This window comes from Culicoides brevitarsis, chromosome 3 (assembly GCF_036172545.1).
Source record: "Culicoides brevitarsis isolate CSIRO-B50_1 chromosome 3, AGI_CSIRO_Cbre_v1, whole genome shotgun sequence".
Classification (NCBI taxonomy): Eukaryota; Metazoa; Arthropoda; class Insecta; order Diptera; family Ceratopogonidae; genus Culicoides; species Culicoides brevitarsis.
Window position 1 is genome coordinate 1,318,989 of NC_087087.1, and position 22,240 is coordinate 1,341,228.

Consider the following 22,240-nt stretch of genomic DNA (forward strand, 5'->3'; position numbering starts at 1 on the left):
GAGCGTTTGCACAAAATGCAATTCTTGGAACATTTTATGTTTGAATAGTGAATAAGCGCATTTAATGCGGAAATTTCCTCATTCGTTAGTTTTTATGACAAATGCGCATTACTTTATGAAATGTTATATATGTAAATATTAGATACATCTGTCAATTCATGAAAAATGATTTTCGAAAATAATTTTTCATGTCTTCGAAAATAGATTAAATTTTTTCGAATACAATTTCAAATTTTCAAAATACAATTTTTTTAATTTTTGAAAATGATTTTTCATGTCTTCGAATAAATTTAAATAAAATTTTTCGAATACGATTACTAATTTTCATTTCAATTTTAAAAAAATATTTTTCGAATAAAATTACAAGTTTTCGAAAATTATTTTTCATGTCTTTGAATGAACTTCGAAAAGAAAATGAATATTTTTCGAATTCAATTTCAAATTTTCGAAAATGACTTTTTATGTCTTCGAACAAATTTTGAAAAAAAAAATAAAATTTATTTAATTAAAAAATTATTTTTCTTGTCTTCGAATGAATTTCGAAACAAAATTTAATTTTTTTCGAATATAATTTCAAATTTTCGAAATTGTTTAAAAAAAAAGTTTAAATTTTCGAAAATTTTTACGAAAATCATATTTTTTCGATATTCTTCAATTTTCTTTTCAATTAATTTTTTATAAAACTCTCAAATTATACTTCAAATCTTATTCGAAAAAATTTTCAAATATTAAAATTTTCGAAAAATTCGAAAATTTGATTTTTTTTTCGAAATTATTCGAAAAGTGTTTTTTTTCTTCTTTAAATTAATAATGCATTGCATAATTTTGGGAGTAACGATTTCAAATTACATTTTGGCATTTCTAATGGACAGCACTTAATGCGAAACAAAAACTTTTTAAAACTATCAAATGCATTGGCAAACAGCCCAATAATTTCAATTGCACAAAGTGTTATTTTATTTTGACTTTTAAAATGTTTTCCGAATCAAGTTGCTGCGAGAAAAACAAAACAAAGGAGACAGATAAGACGCAAATAATAAGGAAGCATTTAGTTACAAACGGCGGCACAAAGCCAAGTCGACAACATCAAAAGTTCAACAAATTGAGAGAGTGCACTTTACTCTGCGAAACTTAATATAAAATGATAAAGATAGAGAGCAGAAAAGAGTATTATTTAAAAGCACAGAATATATAAAATACAATCAAAGCAAAGCGAAATACTATAAGATGTGAAGTGGTGATTCCCATTCATTCAAAGAATATCATTATCTATGTGTGTTCCAACAAAATGCTTTACAAAGAAGAAAGCTCTTTTTGCATAAAGACAAACAAGTCACTTTACGTTGGGTGCTAAATTGAACGTAAATCGATTTATTTATCACAAAGTAGTTTTGAGTGCAAAAATATTTTAAAATAAAATTCACTCAGCAAAAAAAAATGTGTTTCTCGATAAATTTTCAATGATAATACAGAGTTGCCGCGTTTCTGCATGAAATCACTTCAAATTTAAATTAAAATGGAAAACCACAATGAAAACATTTAAAACTTTTCAATTCAAAAGATAAATAAAAAAAAAAGATATTGTCTCGTTTTTACCTCAATAATTTCGCTTGTCATTAACGGTACAATGGACGGATTTTTGTTTGTTTTTTTAAAAATTTATGTCGAAGGATTTTCATGCAACTAACTCTTTGATGTCAATTTTTGACATGGCGCCCACAAAGGAATTTGGATCGCAGAAGGAAGTTAAACCTTTTTTTCTCCGGACTTTAATTAAACTGCTTTGACAATTCATCCAAACAAAGTAAAGTGAAGTAAAGGAAAAAGAGTTGCAGAGCATTACAAAGTAAGTATTTTTAAAATGTCATACTAAATTTAATTTTTTTTTTGTCCTTTTTAGTTACGTAACGAATTGCGAAATTGTCTTAAAAGACGTCGAAGTACATTTTTCCATCAAATTTAACAGAAAACAAGGAAAATCTGCACTATCATCGTTGTTTCAACAACATTCCCGTAATTATTTGACAGAGGCTGAACTTTAATTTTTCGTAAAAAGGCAAAAAAATTTATAAAAAAAATACATATATTTAAAAAAATTATTAAAAAAATATATTTAAAAAAATTATTTAAAAAATATATTTAAAAAAATTATTAAAAAATATATTTAAAAAAAATATTTAAAAAATTTATTTTAAAAAAATATATTTAAAAAAATATATTTGAAAAAAAATATTTAGAAAAATTATTTAAAAAAAAATATTTAAAAAAATATATTTAAAAAAAATATTTAAAAAATATATTTAAAAAAAAATTTAAAAAATTATTTAAAAAAATATATTTAAAAAATATTTGAAAAAAAATTTGAAAACTAAAAAAAAAGAATTTTGAGACTCATTTTATCAAAAAAAAAAAATATTTAATGGAAATTTTATTTCACAAATTAAAAGTTTTTCCATCCCTGAGTCTTGAAAGCAGAAAACAAACAAACATCATGGTCAACAGGAATGCTCTCAGACATTGTTAAATGTGCTAAAATTACGGTATAACTTTCATATAATTGCCTAAGATGCCCATAGAAGTAGTCGTTGTCAGTAAATTTCCTTGTAACAAATAAATGCCTTGCAGCTCCATTTACAGACATTTTGCACATAAACAATGCACCGCAAATAGTGCAAGATGCGGGAGAAAGATAAATCCAATAAGGACACAAAGTTTATTGGAATTGTCTATTGACATACAATCCTCTTAATAGCTTGACATTTTTTTTTCTCTATCTTAAAAAAACTTTTCTTTTCGCAGTTGAATTGAATTTAATTCATTAAAAGTTCCAAAAGTTTCCTGCTTATTCAAGTCTCTCTCGCCGGAATTCTCTATTCAAAATTCCATTCCGTAAGTGTCTCTTGCATAAATATAAAATGCGACGCGACACTCGACGAACGACGACGACGACATCGTTAGGAATGATTAACTATTCAGCGATGCAGAAAGATGTTGACAAAGTCATTCGGCGAAGAACGCGTCCCCCTCAGAGGGGGGCGAGAGTAATTTATCGTAAATATGAAAATTAGTCAAGTCATTAATTTACATTAATTTGTGTAAAGGAATACAAATGGATGGGAAAAACAAAAATTTTTCGGCACAATGGAGACGGCAAGTCATTTAAAATTCAGATTTTTAACAAGTTTCTTGATCAATGACCTCTTTGATCAAAGCAAGAAATAATTCATTTTTTGCCATTTTATCATTTCAGCCTCGTAAAAGTACAGGAGGTAATTACAGTCGAGAAAAAGCTGATAAAGTAGGAATTATGTGAGCTTTATTCTGTGAGCCAGCCATCTTAATCCGACATCAAAAGGGGATTTGAACAAAGTTGAACTGTTTTTTTTTTGCTATTATACAATGGGGTTTTTATTATAAAATTCTTCGAGGAAATGGACAAGATTGAGAGGAAAATTTTATTTTCGGTAATAAAAGTTATCAGGCTGAAGCGATGAGGAAAAATGTTTCATGTTATTAAGTAATTAATTTTTAAATTATTTTTTTTAATTTTAGTAATTTCATTTCATTTTAAATTTTATTTAGATTTTTTTAAAATATATTTTTAACTTTTTTTTAAAGAAAATTTCATTGAATATTTATAAATTTAAATTACAATTTTTTTTAAATTTAAAAAAATTTATTTTTTTTATTCATTTTAATTTTTTGAAGAAAATTTAATTTAATATTTTTACTTTTTTTTAAAGAAAATGTCATTAAATATTTTTAACTTTTTTTTCAAGTATATAATTTTTTTTATTTACTATAAGCAAATAATTTTTTATTTAATTTTTATTTAATTGTTTATTTATTTAAATTGTTTTCAAACAATTATTTTTAATTTAAATTTAAAAATTTTTAAAAATTATTTTTGGATGTTTTAATATATTTTTAACTTTATTTAAAGAATAATTTTTTTTTTAATAATTCAAAATTTTAAATTTAACTTTTAAAAAAATTTATTGACGAATATTTATTTAATTACTTTATTTTTTATTTTATTTATTTTTTTATTATTTTTTAATTTTTTTTTTTTAATTGAATTGACATTCGCCTAAAATATTTTGACCTATTTTTTTTATCGAATCCCAAACTTTTTCAAATTAAAAGTTTAAAAACGTTTGAAAAGTTCAAAGCATTTTTTGTCGTTATATTGTCCCTTTCATCAATAATTTTAATTTTGTAAACGAAAATCATTCAAAAATCAAATTTTTATAGTAAACTTTTAATGATCCATCCTCAAGCAAATTTTTCGATGCATTTTATCGCAACGACATTATTACGCAATCAATTTAAATTTCAATCAAGCGATTCGTTAATTTCCACAAAATTACCATATTACACCTCGAACAAGCTCATTAATGGTTTATTAGGTGCTAAATTCGATGTTTGTTGAATATTTTAGTGTGATAATGTATCCTTAATTATGCTAATTGTGACGTGAATGATAAGCGAATGAACGAGCGTGCGTCGCATTTATTTTCTTTCTTTTAAATAAATTCGTTTTTTATTTTATTTTTTTCAATTCTTTAATGTTGGGACAAGCATTTCCTCATCCTTTACATTATTTTTTTGTGGTATTTTTCCATGTCTGTCTTTTGTTATCGCATTTTTCCATTATAAAATTATTATTTTATTAAAATATCTTTTCCTTTTTAAATATTTGCTTTATTTCCGTTTATTTTTTCTTTCAACTTTTTTTTTTTTGCTTTCCGAGGCAAACTATTTATGTACTGCGGAAAAATTTTCTATTTTATTTACTTTATCAATGTTTCACTTGTTGATCCTCTTTTCATATTACTTTTTTTTATTTATTTTATTTATCTGGATTTCAACATCTTTTTTTAGGTCGGAACGTGGCTCGGAACGGAGAACGGATGACTTACAACGACGACGAACTGCGAAAGACTGAATCGAATCATGTGACGGTATTTTGGTTGTTGATAGTATTTTATGAATGACTGTTGGTTGTCGGGACAACGGATGCAGCTGTACGCGAGAGAGAAAATGTGAAAATGCGAGAGAGGAAAAACTTCGAAAATTTTCGAGAGAAAAAGACGAAACATGTGCATAATAATAATAAAGTTTTGAAATATGTCTGGCATAAAGGTTTATTGCATGACCTGTATTTAAATAAATTTCAAAGGATTGTATGGTGCAACAGTTGCATAAACAAAATTAGTTAAAATGTGGTTTTTGTGCTCTGTTACGATTTTTTTAAATGATTTTCGTCTCAAAAATTTAAGTAAAAAATTTTTAAAAATTTAATTTTGAGAAAAATATTTTACAATTTCGTATTTTTTTCAATAATTCTTAAAATTATTTTTTTAAAATTTTATGAATGAGAAAATTTTAAATTTTAAGTTGAGAAAAAAATTTAAATTTTTTAATTTAATTTTTAAAAAATTTATATTTTTAAAAACAAAATTTGTGGTATAAATATTTTTTTTTTAATTTTTTTAATATTTTATTTATTTGACTTTTATTTTATTTAATTTTTGTATACCACGAATTTTAACTAAAAATATTACTTTTTATTTTTTATATATTTTATATTGATATTGCCTTACAAGTTCTCTTATGTTATGTTTAAGCTTAAAATGGCTCAAAAATTGACTTGCAAAATTTTTCACGATTTTAATTTAGCATGAGGAAGAATATTTTTGGAAAAAATAAATAAATAAAAAATTTAATTGAATTAAAAATTTTAAAATTTAAAAAAAAAATTAAATCTTCTAATTTAATTTAAAAAAAAAAACGAAATAAATTTTTTGGAAAATAATTTTTTTTTTTTTAAATTTTAATTTTAAAAATTTTAAAATTTAAAATTTTTAATAAAAAAATTTAAAAAAATTTTTAAAAAATAAAATTAAAATTAATTTTTTTTTTAATTTTAATTTTTTTTTAACTTAAAGTTTTTGATCAAAACTAATATTTTTTAAAAATAATTTAATTTAAAATTGATGCAAAATTTATAAAAAAATTAATGTTTTTTTTTTTTTGAATGTCTCAAACTGTGTAAAATTTACAAATATTTTAAAAATGTCACATCTGTTAATGTTATTTACCATCAACTCATGCAGAAAAACTTCATTTTAGTAGCAAAAAACTTGTTTGTCGCCAAGAACTCGTAAAATATTTCCTTTACGATCCATTTGTCAACCACTTTTATCATCTGTCTTTATCGAAAATACCCGAACATAAACTTTTCCATTTTATTACTCGACCAATTTCATCGTCTTTTGCCGTACCTTTAATTAATTTGCAAAACTCGTAAAATTATGACAATATTTTATTGATTTTCGCAATTTGACGAGAATTTCAATATAAAATTTGCAAATAAGACAATTAGCATTTAATTTCGCACAGCATTCGGTAAGAATATTACCGAAAAATGTTTTTATATGAAAGTTTTCATGCAAAGAGGCAACCCGTAAAGTGAGCAATTATAGAAGGAAAACTAATTAAAAGATGGATAAAGGAGAGATTATTAAATTTTTGTGAATGAAAAATGCACTTTTAAGTAGAAAATTTATTTTTTACCGTGTATTGACATGAAAAGGGCTTTAGAAAATTTAATTTTTGTTCGTTTTGCATTCGTTACGTGTATGAAACGGTAACATTTGCCACAATTACGTCTTTTATATTTTTTTTTTATTTTTTTTTCTTACATAAAGTAACGTATACATTTCATAATTTTTTAAGTCAAAGAGAAGCAAATTATTTTTTTTCTATTTTTTATTTTTTTGCTGCGCGGAATGATGTCGTTCAACAAGTGAGTTCACTTTTTCCACAATTGACGTGATCTGAGATTGGCATGGCATGGAATTGTGTCTCGCGAAAGACGTGGATTTTGTGTTTTTCTCGACAATTTCTTCCAACGGAAAACTTGAGAGCATCTCGTCGAAGGAATCGTTATCGAGGGCATCGTCGGCAGTTGTGACGTTGCTTGGAAGAGCAGATTTTATTTTGGAAGGCGGCGTTTCCTGCAATTTCTTTTCGACTTGTTGCGTGCATTGGTACAACAAACTGTCGGAAATGGAATCATCGAAAATATCCTTGAGCGGTTCACTGATTTTGAGTTTGAGTTCCTGTGCGCTTTTTGTCTTGCGCCATGATTCGTCGTGCCCCGAATTCGTATTTGGCGTTGTTGTTGACGATGACGATTGTTTGTGATTCTCCTTGAGATCTTCGAATTTTTTCAACATGGAGTTCCACGAGGAATACGCTTCGTCGTCCGAATCATCGCTTTCGCCAAAAATGAACCTTTGTGTGACATTTTCCTTTTGTTTTTGGAATGTTTTTGCATTTTCGCCAAAATGAGACGATTTGGGACTTTCTCCGCTCTCGAGTTTTTTGATGCCAATTTTGAACTTTTCGAGCGCCGACAAATCTTTCGGTTTCGATTCTTCTTTTTTCATCAAGGGTCTTCGCCATAGAGGATTTCGAGCGAGCTTTTCTTTGGCTAAAGCTTCGGCGAATCTCGATGATTTGGCGCGTGGTTTTCTGGCAGCGGGACGTTTCTTCGAATCCCATCCGACATCATTTGCGACGTTCGGGGAGTAATCTTGTGACAATGAATCGTCTGAATATTGAGATTTCGGGGTGCTACAGTTGCTGGGAGGCGTCGAGAGATCAACAATACATTGAGGAGATTCATGTTTGCTAAAAAAAAAAAGTGAAAAGTTGTGAAATTGAATGAAAATTTCGGAAGAGAATGGCTTACCTTCGTTTCGTGAGAAGTCGAGTGTTGTGTTTCGGTGTCAATTCGTGCTCTTGTACAAGTTTTCGTTTATTACTCATCGCGAGACATTAATTTAAGGCAATTTTTCGTAAATTTGTTTAAAAATCGTGTGTTTTGTTTTGTTTACAGTCGTTTTGTGTTCATAAGAATTGAAGTTCGCTTCATTCGTGAATTTAAAATTTTTTAGTTTTTTTCAAAATTTAAAATTTTTTTATGCTGAAATAATTTTTTTTGAAAAATAATTAATTCTAATGATTTATTCGAAATGATTTTTATCAAAAAAGATTTTTTTTAAATTATATTTTATAAAAAATTTAATTTTTTAAAAATTTTTTGTTTATCCAAAAGAATATGCGACAATTGCTGATTCGAATATTTTCTGACATTTTACCCAAATGTCAAAATTCTTGCCGCCCAATATTTATTGACATCAAAATTCACAAAAAAATCAAAATCTGACAAAATTTTTGACAAAAATCATTAAAATCATCCGAAAAAATGTCTTTTACTACCGTGAATTACATCACAAGTCCCGCAAGCAAATTACAAAGCAAGGAAGCTGCTCACAGTCGTTTCAAATATGGATCCCCGAAATTGCGTGATTTGTTGCGCCAACAATGTCGAGTGCGTTTCAAGGAGCGACGAAACAATAATTTTCTCGGAAAACGAAATCTCATGGAGGAAGAACGAGTTATGATGACAGGCGTTGTTAAAGAGAGCATTTCACAATTTGAACAAAACGAAATTTTGCAAGAACTGATTTACAAAGAGTTGGAAGAGGAAATGGAAGAATGGCTGGTTGAAGATACAAATTATTTGGCAGAACTTGCGATGAACGAAGAAGTAATTTGCCCGTTGTGTCAAAAGAAATCCTTAGCTGCAAATGCATTTTTCGTTAATTGTGACTTTTGTGGCTTTCGTACGAAGGAATATCAGGATTTGAGTAAATTAGGAGATCGCATAAAAATTGTCGTATTGCAACATGAAGTCATTTGCTCGAATACTTTGGCATTTTTCGCTGAACCTAAAACTCGTGATGATCCCATGTCACTCTCAATTAATGCCATTTGTGATAAATGTGAATATTTTTCTGTCGTTTAATGAAAAAAAAAAATTGTACTTCTCGTAAATTGTGTGATCTCTGACGGAAAAATGTTACTTTTAAAACTAATTTATTTATTGTTAACAGATTTTTTGATAAAATATAATTTTAATTGTTTCTCTTTCAAAAAAAATTTATACAAGTCATTAACAATCTTGATAAGAAAAATTTTGAAAAATACTAAATTATCTATTTCAAAGGTTTTTCTCCCAATTTCGCGCAATTTACAACATTTTTGAGAAAAAGCATGGCTCATAAAGGCCAAGTCGATACTATTTACACAGATTTCAGTAAGGCTTTCGATAAAGTAGACCATGAGCTCTTGATTTATAAATTCAATAAATACGGTATTTGGGGCGCCTTTTTGAAATGGTTGAAGTCATACTTGTCAAATAGAGTTCAATTGGAGAAATTCGAAGAAGTGCTATCAGAAGAAATTTAAATTTTCAAAATTGAATTTTTTTTATTATATTTGAATTAGTTTTGATTTAACTTAATTTTTAAATCAAATCAAAAAAAAAATCAGTTTTGAAAAATTTTTGATTTGATTTTCAAATCTTTGATTTAAATCATACATTGCTTTTTGCTGACGAATTGAAACTTTTTGAAAAATAAATGATATGGAAGATCCAATTAAAATGCAAGAAGACCTTGAGAGACTTATTCGTTGGTGCAAAATTTTTAATAAATTTAACCAATTCTAAACTAAACTTAACAAAACTAAGTCTTAAAAATCCACAGATTTCGGATTCTCCTCGTATCGGATGGCAATTCCTTTTCGCCCTTGTTCAATTTTGGCAGGATCATTTTTACCCAATTCCGGATCAAGTCCCTTCCATGATCTTTCATTAAAGACATCAGCAGCTTGCGTGACAGCAACTTGATTTTTCGACAATTCCTGAAGTTGTTGACATCCATTTTCGGGTTTTTCACCCGAAGCGATATGCCTTACACGTCCCGATACTAAACTGATGTCATTTTCGTCGAATTTTGCGTTTTCATCTCGTTTATAGAGCTTTCCATTTGGCAAGAGTTGCGTAAAGTCTGTGCAATAAGTGTCGGGAAGTTGATCTTTCCATGCGGGATTCCATGCCATTTCAATCTCAAAAACTGAAACGAGTGGTTTGTAAAATTCTTTTGAGTTGTACAACGTGTTTTCGGGACATCCAACGAGCACGAAACAATCGATATCCATGAAATTTGCCAATTTTGCGGGATTTACTTTGCCAACGGAGATCATGTAAGAACGAACTTCACGATTTTTTGCCATTTCCTGAATGTGATGTACCATTTCCAGATATCCCTTTGTTGTTAACGTGCCAACGACGATACCAATGGATTGTGCATCTTTGCATTTTTCGATGTAAAAGTAACGTTTTCGCATCCAACGAGAATCTGCGATGGTTGTTTCACGTAATTCACGCGATCGAGGATTATATAAAAGCCATTTTTGACATTTGATACCCATGGAGATGTTAAAAAACGATTGATTATCGTTGCCGATGTAGATGCAAGTGAAATCCTCTGTTGATGATTTGTCCATTGACCAACACAGAATGTCAGGTTCAACTCCATCAATTGCTAATTTACCGATTTGTGCATTTCCAAAGACTTTTTTTAAAGCAGCGAAAGCATCGTCGATTGCATAATAGTATCCAACATCGTAAAAAACCATTAATTTCGCATCGCGATCAGTTACTTGAGCTTCAACATTTTGCAAAAAATCTCCCGTGTCAAAGGAAAACTTGTGAAAAACGTACAAAACGGGCAATCGAGTCACTTTTGAGAGACAAGCATTTCCAAAGTGAATTATTGCGTCAGCTTGAATGTGAGAAGCTGCGATTTCATCGACGCAACACGCCCCGTAACTCGTATCGCCCAATATGAAGACATTTGTTTCGCTCTTTTCACGGATTTCTGCGGTGATTTTTATGCTGAATGTTAGGAGCTCGTCGGAGAATTGGAGACAAACATTTTTGAAAGCGTGCGTTTTGATCCATGATGTACATCTTTGTAACTCTGCTTCGTTCCAGATTTCGTCGAGCTTTATTTCCTGATCTGTATTTTCGATAGTTCTTTCGAGAGTCACTGTCTCGTTGGAGCAAAATATTGTAGAGCTCATTTTTGTGTGTTTTGAAAGTTAAATATGTGCGAGACGAATTAAAATGATAAAATGCTTTTTAGACAAATACAAATTTTTAGGGTAAGTGTTCATTTTCGAAAGTTATTACATAAAAATTTTTAAGAATTTCATAAGAAACAAATTTCAATTTTAAAATTTTAGATTTTTTCTGTTTATTTTTTTTTCAATTTTTAAATTTCGGTAGAAATCGGTAAGGAAAATTTGTCTCATGAAACCCAAAAAGCGTAATGAACCTTGCAAGTCAATTTTCAAACCAATTTTGATAAATTTCAAAGCAAAAAGTGAATATTTATTCATTTTTCACATTTTTTCAATTCAGTTCACGAAAACAAATACAAAAATTTAAGACTTAAAGTTTAAAATGTTCGATAAAAATGAATGCAAAGTCTCAAATTTCATAAAAAACAAAGTTGATGAAATTAAAAAAAAAAAATAAAATTCATAAAGAAAAAGTCAAAAGCTTGAAAATATTTGAAAGTTTCAAAGAAATCAATTTTTAAAAGTATCTAATAATATTTGAAAACTTACATTTTTTTAAATTAAAATTCAGAGAACATTTATAAATGCAATCTGAAAATCAAGAAAAAATTGAAATATTGAAAAAAAAAAATATTTCAAAAAATTTTAAATTTTAAGAAAAAATAAGAAGAATTTAAAAAAAAAATTGAAATTTCATAAAATATTTTTAAAAAAATTTAAAAAAAAGTTAAAATATTTAAAAAGTTTACTTAAAAAAAAAATAAAAATATCATAAAATACAAATTTAAAAAATTAATAAAAAGTTTAAAATTAAAGAAAAAATTAAAAAAAATTTAAAGAAAATTATAAAAAGAACTTTAAAATTTCAAAAAATTAATAAAATTAAAATTAAAAAAAAAAGTTTAAGGAAAAATTAAAAGAATTTACTTTAAAAAAATTTAAATTTTAAAAAATATTTAAAAAAAATTAAAAGTATAAAAAAAAATTTTCATATATTTTTAATTTTTTTTAATTTTTCTAAACTCATCTCTTTAAAAGAACATAAAAATGAAATATTATTCAAAATATTTTCGATTTTCATGATTTTTCTCGAGTTTTAATAAAAAATAAAAAACTTTCAAAATTGATCAAAGACCCTTAAAAATACTCATCATTTTCATAATTCTCAAATAGCCCCAATGCAAAAAGCAAAGCTTCGTAATAATTTTAATTCAACAAAACGTCGCTTGGGGATGTTAGTTGTCTCTTATTAGAGTACAGTACAATAGAAGATATGGCAGATATTTTTCATCGTCTCAAAAAAGTGTTTTAAATGTTAGTCGAATCAATGGAAATCATGGCAAATAGTGTTTTGAAAACTGATACAAACAGTTTAATAGTGGGCGATCATGACATTAGTGCCCTTTTGACGCCACAAACGGAAAAACCCAACCATTATACGTATCTGAAGGAGTTTCGCGTCGAACAGTGTCCTGCATTTTTGCAACACAAATGCAACCAACACAGACCCTTCGTGTGCTTTCATTGGCATTTTCAGAATCAACGACGTCGTCGTCCTGTCAGGTATGATTTGTTTGTTTTTTTTGGGCGCTTTTGCCGTGACGGAGACTAATTCACTTTTTAACACAGAAGGCGCGACGGTACATTCAACTATTCCGCAGATGTTTATTGTCAGGTAATTTGCACTTTATTTGATCTTTCGCAATGGGACCCGGCTAATTTCTTGTTATTTTTTCCTTTTTTTCACAGAATTACGACGAGACAACAGGACTCTGTACAAATGGCGATGAGTAAGTGTTATTATTATTATTTAATTTGCAATAACAAGCGACGACAGCAGACAGAGACGACAGAAAATGCCCGTTTTTTGACACAAATGTCACGAATTTCGGCGTGAAGTGGCTCAAAAGACGCAATTTGTGGAATATATTTCGCGAAAAAGTGACAATTGGTGCATTTTGAAGGGCAAAAAGGCATTTTTATTGCATTTTTCTGCTATTACGACTTTTTTCGGCTTCCATCACAAACAATGCGCTGTACGGAGGTCTGTAGCACGTATACGGGCACAAAGCAAAACACACATTCGCTATTCCGCTCACACATATTACGCGATATTATGCAAGCAGTTGTTGTTCGAGCGAGATAGATAACAAACAAAACACATTTTGTGCCTGTGTGCGTCTCTGATATAAAAAGAAGCGCGTAGATGACGCCATTTCTTCGTACAATAACAATAATAAAAATGTATCCAATGTTTTTATGGATGTCTCGATCCAAATAGAACGATGGCAGATAACAATTGTTGCTTTCGCCACATCATGACGTAATTTCCCGCAGACTCGACTAATCGATTTGACGAAAATAATGACAAAGGTGACATTTTCCCATTTTTCCTTTCTCCAAAAAAAAAAAAAAAAATTTTTTTCCCTTCATTTTTTGCTCATTTGACACGAATCTCCTTCGAACGTGGCATTTTCTGCACACACGAGACATCGCAGTTTTCACTTTCAATCGCCTTGTCGTCGTCGTCGTCTATGCGACGCACTCATACTCCCATAGTCATAGCAACACACGCGCGCATATGTGATTGACCTTGAAAACGCAAAAAAAAAACAACCGAAATGTAAATAAATATATGACGAATCCGTTTTTTCTCTCTACTTATAGCTGCCCGTTTCTGCATCGCACCGCCGGAGACACCGAACGCCGTTATCATTTGCGTTACTACAAGACTTGCATGTGTGTACATGACACAGATTCGCGCGGCAATTGCGTCAAAAATGGGCAACATTGTGCATTCGCGCACGGAATTCACGATCAACGACCTCCCGTTTACGACATCAAGGAGTTGGAGGCAATGCAAAATGCCGAAAATGCTGCGGATGCGGCAAATGGACCAAATGTTCTCGATAAGGAGCGTAGTTTGATGAATGAAGATCCCAAATGGCAAGATACCAATTATGTGTTGGCGAATTACAAGACAGAGCCGTGCAAGAGACCGCCGCGTTTGTGCAGACAAGGATATGCGTGCCCGCAATACCATAATAGCAAAGATAAGCGTCGGAGCCCGAGGAAATTTAAATATCGGTAAGAGAAATTAGCTTTTTGTGCAAATTTCGTGACTTTTTGTGATAAATTAAAGATCAAGAATTAAAAAAAATAAAAATTTCATACAAAAAAATTAAAAAATAAATAAAAATAAAGTAAATTTTTAAAATAAAAAAATTATGAAAATTTTTACAAATACAGATTAAATTGAATTTTATGAAAATTTATAAAAAAAAAATTAGGACATACCTAAAGTTTAAAATTTTAAAAAAAATGCAAAATCTGAAAATATAGAAAAAAAATAAAAAAAAAATAAATTTCAAGAATTTCTAAAAAGAATTTTTTTTAAATATTCATTTTTTTTGTCCCTTGAGTTTTATTTAAAAAAGAAAAAAAAAAAAAAATATTAAAAAAAAAAAATTTTAAAAAAAAATTTAAAGTCAATAAAATTAAAAATTTTAACTTTTTTCAAAAAAAAATAAGAATTTTTGGAAACAAAATGAAAATTTATATTTTTTTTTGAACAATTAAAATGAATAGAATATTTATAAACTTAAATAAAATCAGGCAAGAAAAATTTTACATATTAAAAAAAAAAAATTAAATCTTTTTAAAATTTTTTTTAAATTTTTTTATAATAAAATATTTTAAAAATTTAAAAAAATTAAGTTAAAATTCAATTTTGAAAAAAAAAATTATTTTGAAAAAAATTCATTAAAAAAATTATTAATTTCGAATTTTTTATTTTATTTCAGTTCAACGCCTTGTCCAAATGTAAAACACGGCGAAGAATGGGGCGAACCCGCAAATTGTGATGCCGGCGATAATTGTCAGTATTGTCACACGCGTACCGAGCAACAATTTCATCCGGAAATCTACAAATCCACAAAATGCAATGACGTACAACAGGCAGGCTATTGCCCACGCAGCGTCTTTTGTGCATTCGCACACGTCGAACGTAAGTCTTTTTGCCTTTTGCCAAATGCACTTTTGCTTTGAATGGCTTGATTTTTGCATCAAATAACTAGCTGATAGCTTGTTTTGTGCTGCTTGAAGTATTTTTGTCTTTAACATATCACGTCAGATTTTTAACAAAAAAAAAATTTTTTGGTTTTTTTGCACTTTTGTTTGAACTTAGCTTGCAACGTATTTTTAGCTGAAAAGGTAGTTCAAAAGAATTTTTTTATATTTTTTTTTTGTTTGCTTTAATTTAACCTAAAAATCCTTAAAATTAACGTAGATTTAAGAAAATTAGCTAAAATTAATTTTTTTTGCGCTTTTGCTTGAACTTGAAGAGTGAAGTTTTTCAAACAGGATATCTAAAGACAAAAATTTTTAAAAATTTATTATTTTGTTCGAATGAACAATCAGCATATGTTTTAACAGAGGAATTAGCACAACGTGACATGGAAGGACCTCCGAATCCGTTAGCTTTGAGTGAAATTATTTCGAATGCATTGCCGCCAGATCTTAGTTGCAGTCTAAAGAAAGAATTGAAACCAAATGATTTTATGGTAAGTTCATTTTTCTTGAAAATTTTTAATTTTTTTTTTAAATTTTGAATTTTTTTTTAAATTAAATTTTTTTTTTTTTTTAATTTTGAAAATTTTTTTTTTAAAATTTTTTTTTTTTTTTTAAATTTCAATTTTTTTTTAATTTTTTTTTTTTTAATTTTGAAAATTTTTTTAAAAATTTTGATTTTTTTTGTAGAATTTAAACGGAAATGCCGAAAGTAGCGAATCCGCAAGCACATCAAGTATAGGATCCAATCATAGTTCTCACAATAAGGCTCCCGGAGCACAATTGCATCATCATAAGATCGGAAGTTTGTCGCAACAATTCCAAAATAATCACTTAACTAATCATACAAATAGTAATTTAATTAATAACATGTATTCGAATAATACATCTTTCAATGATTTCACTAAAGCAGATGTTACTAAACAGGTAATTTATAAATTTTTTTTGAAGATTTTTCAAAATTTTTCATAAATTTTCTCATTTTAGCTAATTTTAATTGACAATGACCCATCTTTGACTCCATTGGAAAAGGAACAACGCAAACGAATGTGTTTAAACTTCAATTTAGGATACACAGGAGGAGTTCGTAAGTCAAAAAAAAATTTTTTCCAATAAGAAATTTTTTTAAAAATTTAATTAATTTTTCACAGACAATTCGTTAGATGAATTTGGTAGACGCGACAGTGCACAATTTGGCATCGATAATTCAATGTCTGCAGGAATTTTGCAAAATTCATCAGCGCCTATTAATGTTCCCGGATCTCCAATGGGTAAATTTTCGTTTTTTTGTAAAAAAAAAATATTTTTTTAATGAAATTTTAATTTTTAGGATTATTACAAGGTCAAACAGCGCCCGTTAATATACCCGGAAGTCAATTGAATAGTTTTAGTCCGTCGAAACACGCAAATTTATTCGGCGTAACTGATCCCTTTGGCAATCCGGGATCATTTGGCGGAGGCTCCGCACCGAAAATAAGCAATTCCTATGGACAAACATCTGATAATTTGTTATTCCAATCGCATTTGATATCGCCTCATGGCTTTGATGGGCTCTCAATGAGCCCGGATTTAGGGTAAAAAAATTTTTTGATTGAAATTTGAAAAAATTCTTATAAGAATTGCATTTTTAGACGCATTTCCGAACTGAATGCCATCAATAGTGAACTTAGTAACGCAGCTCCCGGGCAAAATAGCTTATTTGATAATCATTTACAATCATCAGCGCCCGGCAGCAAGCCTCATCACGGATCGTATTCGATGTCGCCATTAGTTACGGGCGGATTGTCGGAAATTACGCGTCTCCGTGAAGAATTGCAAACGAAAAATGTTCAACTTAGCAAGATGGAGGAACAAACTGCTGTATGGCAGAAAGAAGTAGAAGATAGAAATCATAAAGTAAATTATTTTTTTGACAAATTTCTCGATAAAAACTTTAAAAAAATATTTTTTTGGTTCAGATTCAACTCGCAGAGCAACAACGTGACGAAGCTCTTTCCCAAATCAAGCAATTGAAGGAAAAAGTTGAGCAATTAAATATATCTGCAGCTAATTTTAGGACTAACGAATTGCGTGGCATGCCTTTGCATAAGCTAAAAACATTACAGGTAAGATTTTTTTCTAAAAAATTAACTTTTCTTATAAGAAAATTTTAATTTTTAGGCGAAATTACGATCTGAATTAGAAGAAGTAGATAATGTGTTGTATGTAGAAACCGCAAGCAAATGTATGATATGTGAGGAAAATCCTCGTTCTGTGACTTTAGTACCATGCAATCATTATGCTTTATGTGATACTTGCGCCGTCACTCAACGCGAATGTCCATATTGCCAAACTCCCGTGACTTCCCAAGCATAAGAAGCTAAACTTGATTTATTTTCGTGTTTTTAAAATGTTTTAAAAACAAAACTTAATGTATACTTTCCTTTTTTATGATATTTCTATCATTTAACTTTTTTTTATTAACTTAACATTTTTTTATATTAATGTATAATTCTGACTTAATCATGACTATAAGTAGAAAAGAACGTGTGTCAGAAAGAAACCTAAAAATTATTTAGAGTCTTAAAAAAAGATAAAAATATTAATAATGATTCTACTAAAAATAATATTATTATGATATACTACTATTATTGATAAATTTAACACAAAAAGTGATGTTTGAAGAAGAAGAAAAGAATAAACTTAAAATTAAACAAAAAAAAAAACTAAAATATATTAGATGTATGGAACAATACAAACCTCATTAAGAAAAAAAAAAATGAAAAGAAAACTATTTAAAAAAAGATGTATAGTATTATATTGATATAAAATTTCCTAATTATAATTAGGGATAACACACCATGAAACTCCTTTTGCGTTTTTTATTGATATTTATTTATAATTATTATTTTTTTATAATTATATTCAAAATTGGATCTTCTTTCAAAGGGTCGTTTTAACCCCAAAATATATGTTTGTGATAAAAAATTATTAAAAGAAACGCATTTATTTTTAAAAAATTAATTATTTTTTTAAAAAAAACATCTTTTTTATATACAAATATATCATTTTTTTAAGAAACTTAATAATATTTATAAAACCGCGGATAAAATTAATTTTTTCTATATTATATGTAACATATATTATATTATATTATAATAATAATATATAATAATAATAATAATATTATATATATTAATATTATATATTACATATAATATATATAGAAAAAATTAATTTTAATAATCATCAAAAATAAATTACATTAATATTATTATAATATTTGTCGACCCTTTTTATAACAAAAAATACTAAAAATTACTTTTTATCTAAAATCTATATAAAAATATTACTAACAAATTATTTAGAATTAAAATTTTAATCAAGAAGAATCTAACATTCGCGCAATTTCAGTATTTAGTTAAATATTTTAAACAAAATTTAACTTAAAAATTCATAGACCAACTTTACACAAACACTCTTACACACACAATAGGAACAAGTAAGGAAGTAACACAACAGTCTGACAAAATTTCTGATCAAAAAAAAAAGATTAATAAACTTTATAAAATATTATATATGATGATGTGTATACAATTATACATGATATATAGTATATGAAAAAGTGTACTGTACAATATTTCAAAAAAAAAAAACTGACTCAAAATATTATATATGAAAAAAAAATTTAAATCAGAGAAGATTTTTTAAAAAAGTAATAAAAACAAAAGAAAATATAACGACAGTAAAGGGAAACAGAGAGTTTATCCAATATTCTTGATACAAATGATATTTAAGATATACATATTATTATAAAAATAAAGAAAAAATAATAAATACAGTAGTTTATATATGATAACTAATTAAAAATAATGAAAAAAAAGCATTAAATAACAATCGTTAATATAAATTTGGCAATCTTCTACTCTACTACTCTATCATTATTATCTGAACTTTTTCCAAATTTTCTTTTTTTATTATTTTTTTTAAGTTTCTAGTCAAACAATCAATATATTCAGAAAAACAAATTCAATTTCTACTGTATAAAAAAAATCACACAAAAAACTTATTGATAAAAAAATTAATATTTATAATTTAAATGATCAATCTAGGTCTAGGTAGGATATCAAATTATAATTTTAGTTAGAGATGTAGCAAAAAACAACAAAATTATTATCAAATTCGTCTGTCTAAGTAACCAACTAAAAAACAAACAAATCAACCTTAATAAAAAATACATACAAAATATTGTGAGAAACTTAAGTTGCTCAAAAAATTAATCAGGTTAAATTATTTAAGGTTTAAGCAATGAGGAAAAATGTTTCATGTTACATACTAAAGTTAAATTTATATAATTTGAATTAAAAAAACAATATTCAAATATATATTATATTAAATATTATTTATTATATATAATACATATATTATATATTTATATTAATATATATAATATATAATAATTTATATATTAATATAATATATATTTTTAAAAATTTTTAACGATCATTTTTTGAATTGACATTTACGAAATTTTTCTTTAAAATTGACATTTTTTAGAATTTTTTTTATTTTTATAAATTTTTATTCAAAATAACTTTTCGAAAAATTTTTAAAAATTAAATATGAAACATTTTTGCTAATTGCGCCTGTCTAATTTACAAAAATTTACCGAAAACGTAGAAAGTAGATGAAAAATCTGTGGTTGTTCTTCGTATGTATTTGAAAAAAAAAAACTATTTATGTCTTATTATATTAAACTGTTAGAAAAGTTTTTGCAATCAATTGAAAAAAAAAAAATAATTTCCTCAAAAAAAAAAAACTTTCCATTTCAACAAATAAACTATAATTTCCCTCGTAACCAGTGAAATGTTCCCTTAATTATTATTAAATTAGTAAAGAATACAAAATAAATAGTATATATTAGAATATATAATTAAATAATTAATTAATGTGTATTAGCATTTGAAACTTATCGGTCTATCAAAACAATCGTTTTTTAGTTATTTTTTATTTTTCATTAAAAATAATCAATTTACAAAGCAAACAAATCTGTTGTTAAACAATATATAAAAAAAAAGTAATATTCTAATAGGAAACAAATAAATAATAATTATTATCATTGAAATTAATTGCAATTGAAACGAAATGGCAGAACGTGTCTTTCAGCAAGTGTGAATTTTGAATGAGAAAAAAAAATAAGAGTAAATTGCCATGATGTTCAAATTTAACAAGTTTTAAGTTGATTCTCACAAAAATTTAAAAAAAAAAACAACAACGTGCATAAAAAATATAACGAATTAAAAAAAACTATATTGGATAAAAGTTAATATTTATAACAAAAAAACAGATCTAAAAAAAAAATATTAAATGGTTGATCATCAGAAAAATTATTATTACAAAAAAAAATGCATTTGACTGTCAATAAAGATGAAAAAAAAAATAAAAATTATAAAAAATAAAATTATAAAATATGATATGATGATAAATGATAATAATGTACATCAAAACAATAAAATATATAATTTAAAATTGAATTTTTTGTCGTTTTATTTAGTGAACTTAAAAAGTGTGTTAATATTCAAGTTTAAATTTTTAAACAAAAAAAAAATAAATAAATAATTCTGAATATTTTAAAGTGAATTTATAATTTTTTGAATTTTTTTTTATTAATTTTTTTTTTAATTTTAAAATCGAAAAAATAAAAAAAAATTTTTAAATTTTTACAGTGCTGAAAATATTAAACAAAAACTTCGAATATCGAAAAAAATGCATTCATAAATTTTTTAATATTTTTTTTATTAATTTTTAATTAATTTAAAGTGAAAAAAATTTCAAAAATTTAAAAAAATAATTATTAAAATTTTTAAATGCTGAAAGTGCAAAAAATTTTACAAAAACTTCGAATTATAAAAAAAAAAATTTATTTTACGATTTATGAAATTTTTTTTTTATTTTTAAAAATAATTTTAATATAAAATCTAAAGTTTTTTTTAATGTTTGCACTCTTCATGCAACGTATCAAGATTCCTGAGATCTCGCCATGTTGGCGGAAGCGCATTATGTAAGTATCTTTTGCATTTTTTACAGGGATCCACGAATAAATTTATATAACTTCGAAGCCACATCTAAAACAAAAATTAAATTTTAAACGAAATTCCATCAATAAAAAATTAAAATTTCATACCAAATAACTTCTGAGCGACAATTCCGGAATATTTGGCGAATAAAAGTGTATCATAGCCGAGTGTGTGTGATCTTGCACTTTTCTAAATACCGCATGACGCGATTCGCTCCAATGATCGTCAACATTATCGAGAGATTCTTCAAAACCCTTGATGCAAACCCATTCAATGATGTATCCTTTGACGATAATTGCTGCTTTCAACACTCTTCCGAGATTTACATGAATTATCGCACTACTTGCGAAACTGCGATGCACACGAACAATCATATTTTGCGTATTCATCGAGTTCACGAATTGATGAAATTGTCTAAAAATCAAAGGATTTTCGTTAAAAATGCGAATTTTAAGTAAAATTTAGAGAAACTTACTGTGATGTGACATTCAAATTGCCCGATAATGGTCTTCGTCGCTTGTTATTGTTGAAAAATGAGCGTCTCAAGGTATTTTGCCCGATAACATTCGATGCATTTATGCTGTAAGTCGCCAATTTATCATTCCATTTGTAACTATGAAGTAATTGGGGGTACAAAGCTTGCTTCTCGGGATGTGTTTCGTGTGACAAAATTGAAGTATTGGACAATGTAAAAGCACCGCCCGGCACTATCAAGTTATTAATTGTCGTTTCCGTGTCTCTAAAAGCAAAAAAATTGTTGAAAATTTGAAAATTCCTTAAAATTCATTGAAAATACTTTAAATTTCCATTGACCAAATTGAGTTGCTCCTGCAATTCAAGCATTAATTTCGTTTCGCGATCCTCAACACTCGATTCTGTCTCCGCTCCATTGCCAAGCGTCGAAAATACGTGACCCACAGATGTGCGAAGGCGCTTTATCGCATTCAGTGCAGTGCCGATATTTTCGACGACTTCTTTATTTTGCATCATATTCATCATTGAGACGAATTTTGAGGTATTTTTCCTTTAAATTTTAATTAAAAAACTTTTTTTCCTTGAACAAAGCGTTTGTTTTGGTTTTCGATGAGATCTGTCAAATTTATCATTTTCAT

At 27.0% G+C, this 22,240-nt stretch overlaps 5 protein-coding genes across 7 annotated transcripts; 2 read left to right on the forward strand and 3 right to left on the reverse strand.

Annotated features, from left to right (window-relative positions):
- Positions 1-6,585: 6,585 nt before the first annotated feature.
- LOC134834991 (uncharacterized) lies at positions 6,586-7,898 on the reverse strand. The gene is made up of 2 exons (XM_063849832.1): positions 7,763-7,898; positions 6,586-7,701 (listed from the first exon to the last, which is right to left on the reverse strand). Exons 1-2 carry the CDS (start codon positions 7,837-7,839, stop codon positions 6,768-6,770), a joined length of 1,011 nt encoding a protein of 336 aa, XP_063705902.1. The 5' UTR covers positions 7,840-7,898; the 3' UTR covers positions 6,586-6,767.
- Positions 7,899-8,186: 288 nt separating this feature from the next.
- Positions 8,187-9,011, forward strand: LOC134834078 (RIP-like protein). The gene has a single exon (XM_063848613.1). It carries the CDS (start codon positions 8,279-8,281, stop codon positions 8,879-8,881), a length of 603 nt encoding a protein of 200 aa, XP_063704683.1. The 5' UTR covers positions 8,187-8,278; the 3' UTR covers positions 8,882-9,011.
- A 433-nt stretch (positions 9,012-9,444) lies between these two features.
- On the reverse strand, positions 9,445-11,025 carry LOC134834077 (2-(3-amino-3-carboxypropyl)histidine synthase subunit 2). Its single transcript, XM_063848611.1, has one exon. The coding sequence runs from the start codon at positions 11,002-11,004 to the stop codon at positions 9,610-9,612; it is 1,395 nt and encodes a 464-aa protein (XP_063704681.1). The 5' UTR covers positions 11,005-11,025; the 3' UTR covers positions 9,445-9,609.
- A 1,244-nt stretch (positions 11,026-12,269) lies between these two features.
- On the forward strand, positions 12,270-17,902 carry LOC134833061 (RING finger protein unkempt). Of its 3 annotated transcripts, none has more exons than XM_063847232.1 (13): positions 12,270-12,567; positions 12,634-12,679; positions 12,754-12,794; positions 13,672-14,091; positions 14,808-15,010; positions 15,424-15,566; positions 15,763-15,999; positions 16,060-16,159; positions 16,224-16,343; positions 16,403-16,646; positions 16,704-16,968; positions 17,031-17,177; positions 17,233-17,902. In XM_063847232.1, the coding sequence occupies exons 1-13, from the start codon at positions 12,317-12,319 to the stop codon at positions 17,425-17,427; spliced, it is 2,412 nt and encodes an 803-aa protein (XP_063703302.1). In that variant the 5' UTR covers positions 12,270-12,316; the 3' UTR covers positions 17,428-17,902. The 3 variants fall into 3 exon arrangements, with proteins under 3 accessions (XP_063703302.1, XP_063703304.1, XP_063703303.1); XM_063847234.1 differs by having other exon boundaries at positions 15,439-15,566; XM_063847233.1 differs by having other exon boundaries at positions 12,637-12,679.
- Positions 17,903-20,985: 3,083 nt separating this feature from the next.
- On the reverse strand, positions 20,986-22,206 carry LOC134835654 (mediator of RNA polymerase II transcription subunit 27). The gene is made up of 4 exons (XM_063850572.1): positions 21,925-22,206; positions 21,604-21,867; positions 21,236-21,542; positions 20,986-21,176 (listed from the first exon to the last, which is right to left on the reverse strand). Exons 1-4 carry the CDS (start codon positions 22,125-22,127, stop codon positions 21,042-21,044), a joined length of 909 nt encoding a protein of 302 aa, XP_063706642.1. The 5' UTR covers positions 22,128-22,206; the 3' UTR covers positions 20,986-21,041.
- Between the last annotated feature and the right edge of the window lie 34 nt (positions 22,207-22,240).

Coding starts and splice junctions, on each gene's coding strand:
- LOC134834991 (XM_063849832.1), bottom strand. CDS start 7,839: ATGAGTAATAAACGAAAACTTGTACAAGAGCACGAATTGACACCGAAA. Junction 7,702..7,762: donor CGACTTCTCACGAAACGAAG/GTAAGCCATTCT, acceptor TTTTTTTTTTAG/CAAACATGAATCTCCTCAAT.
- LOC134834078 (XM_063848613.1), top strand. CDS start 8,279: ATGTCTTTTACTACCGTGAATTACATCACAAGTCCCGCAAGCAAATTA.
- LOC134834077 (XM_063848611.1), bottom strand. CDS start 11,004: ATGAGCTCTACAATATTTTGCTCCAACGAGACAGTGACTCTCGAAAGA.
- LOC134833061 (XM_063847232.1), top strand. CDS start 12,317: ATGTTAGTCGAATCAATGGAAATCATGGCAAATAGTGTTTTGAAAACT. Junction 15,011..15,423: donor TGCATTCGCACACGTCGAAC/GTAAGTCTTTTT, acceptor ATGAACAATCAG/CATATGTTTTAACAGAGGAA. Junction 16,969..17,030: donor TAGAAGATAGAAATCATAAA/GTAAATTATTTT, acceptor TTTTTGGTTCAG/ATTCAACTCGCAGAGCAACA.
- LOC134835654 (XM_063850572.1), bottom strand. CDS start 22,127: ATGATGAATATGATGCAAAATAAAGAAGTCGTCGAAAATATCGGCACT. Junction 21,543..21,603: donor AATTTGAATGTCACATCACA/GTAAGTTTCTCT, acceptor TTTGATTTTTAG/ACAATTTCATCAATTCGTGA. Junction 21,177..21,235: donor TGTCGCTCAGAAGTTATTTG/GTATGAAATTTT, acceptor TTTTTGTTTTAG/ATGTGGCTTCGAAGTTATAT.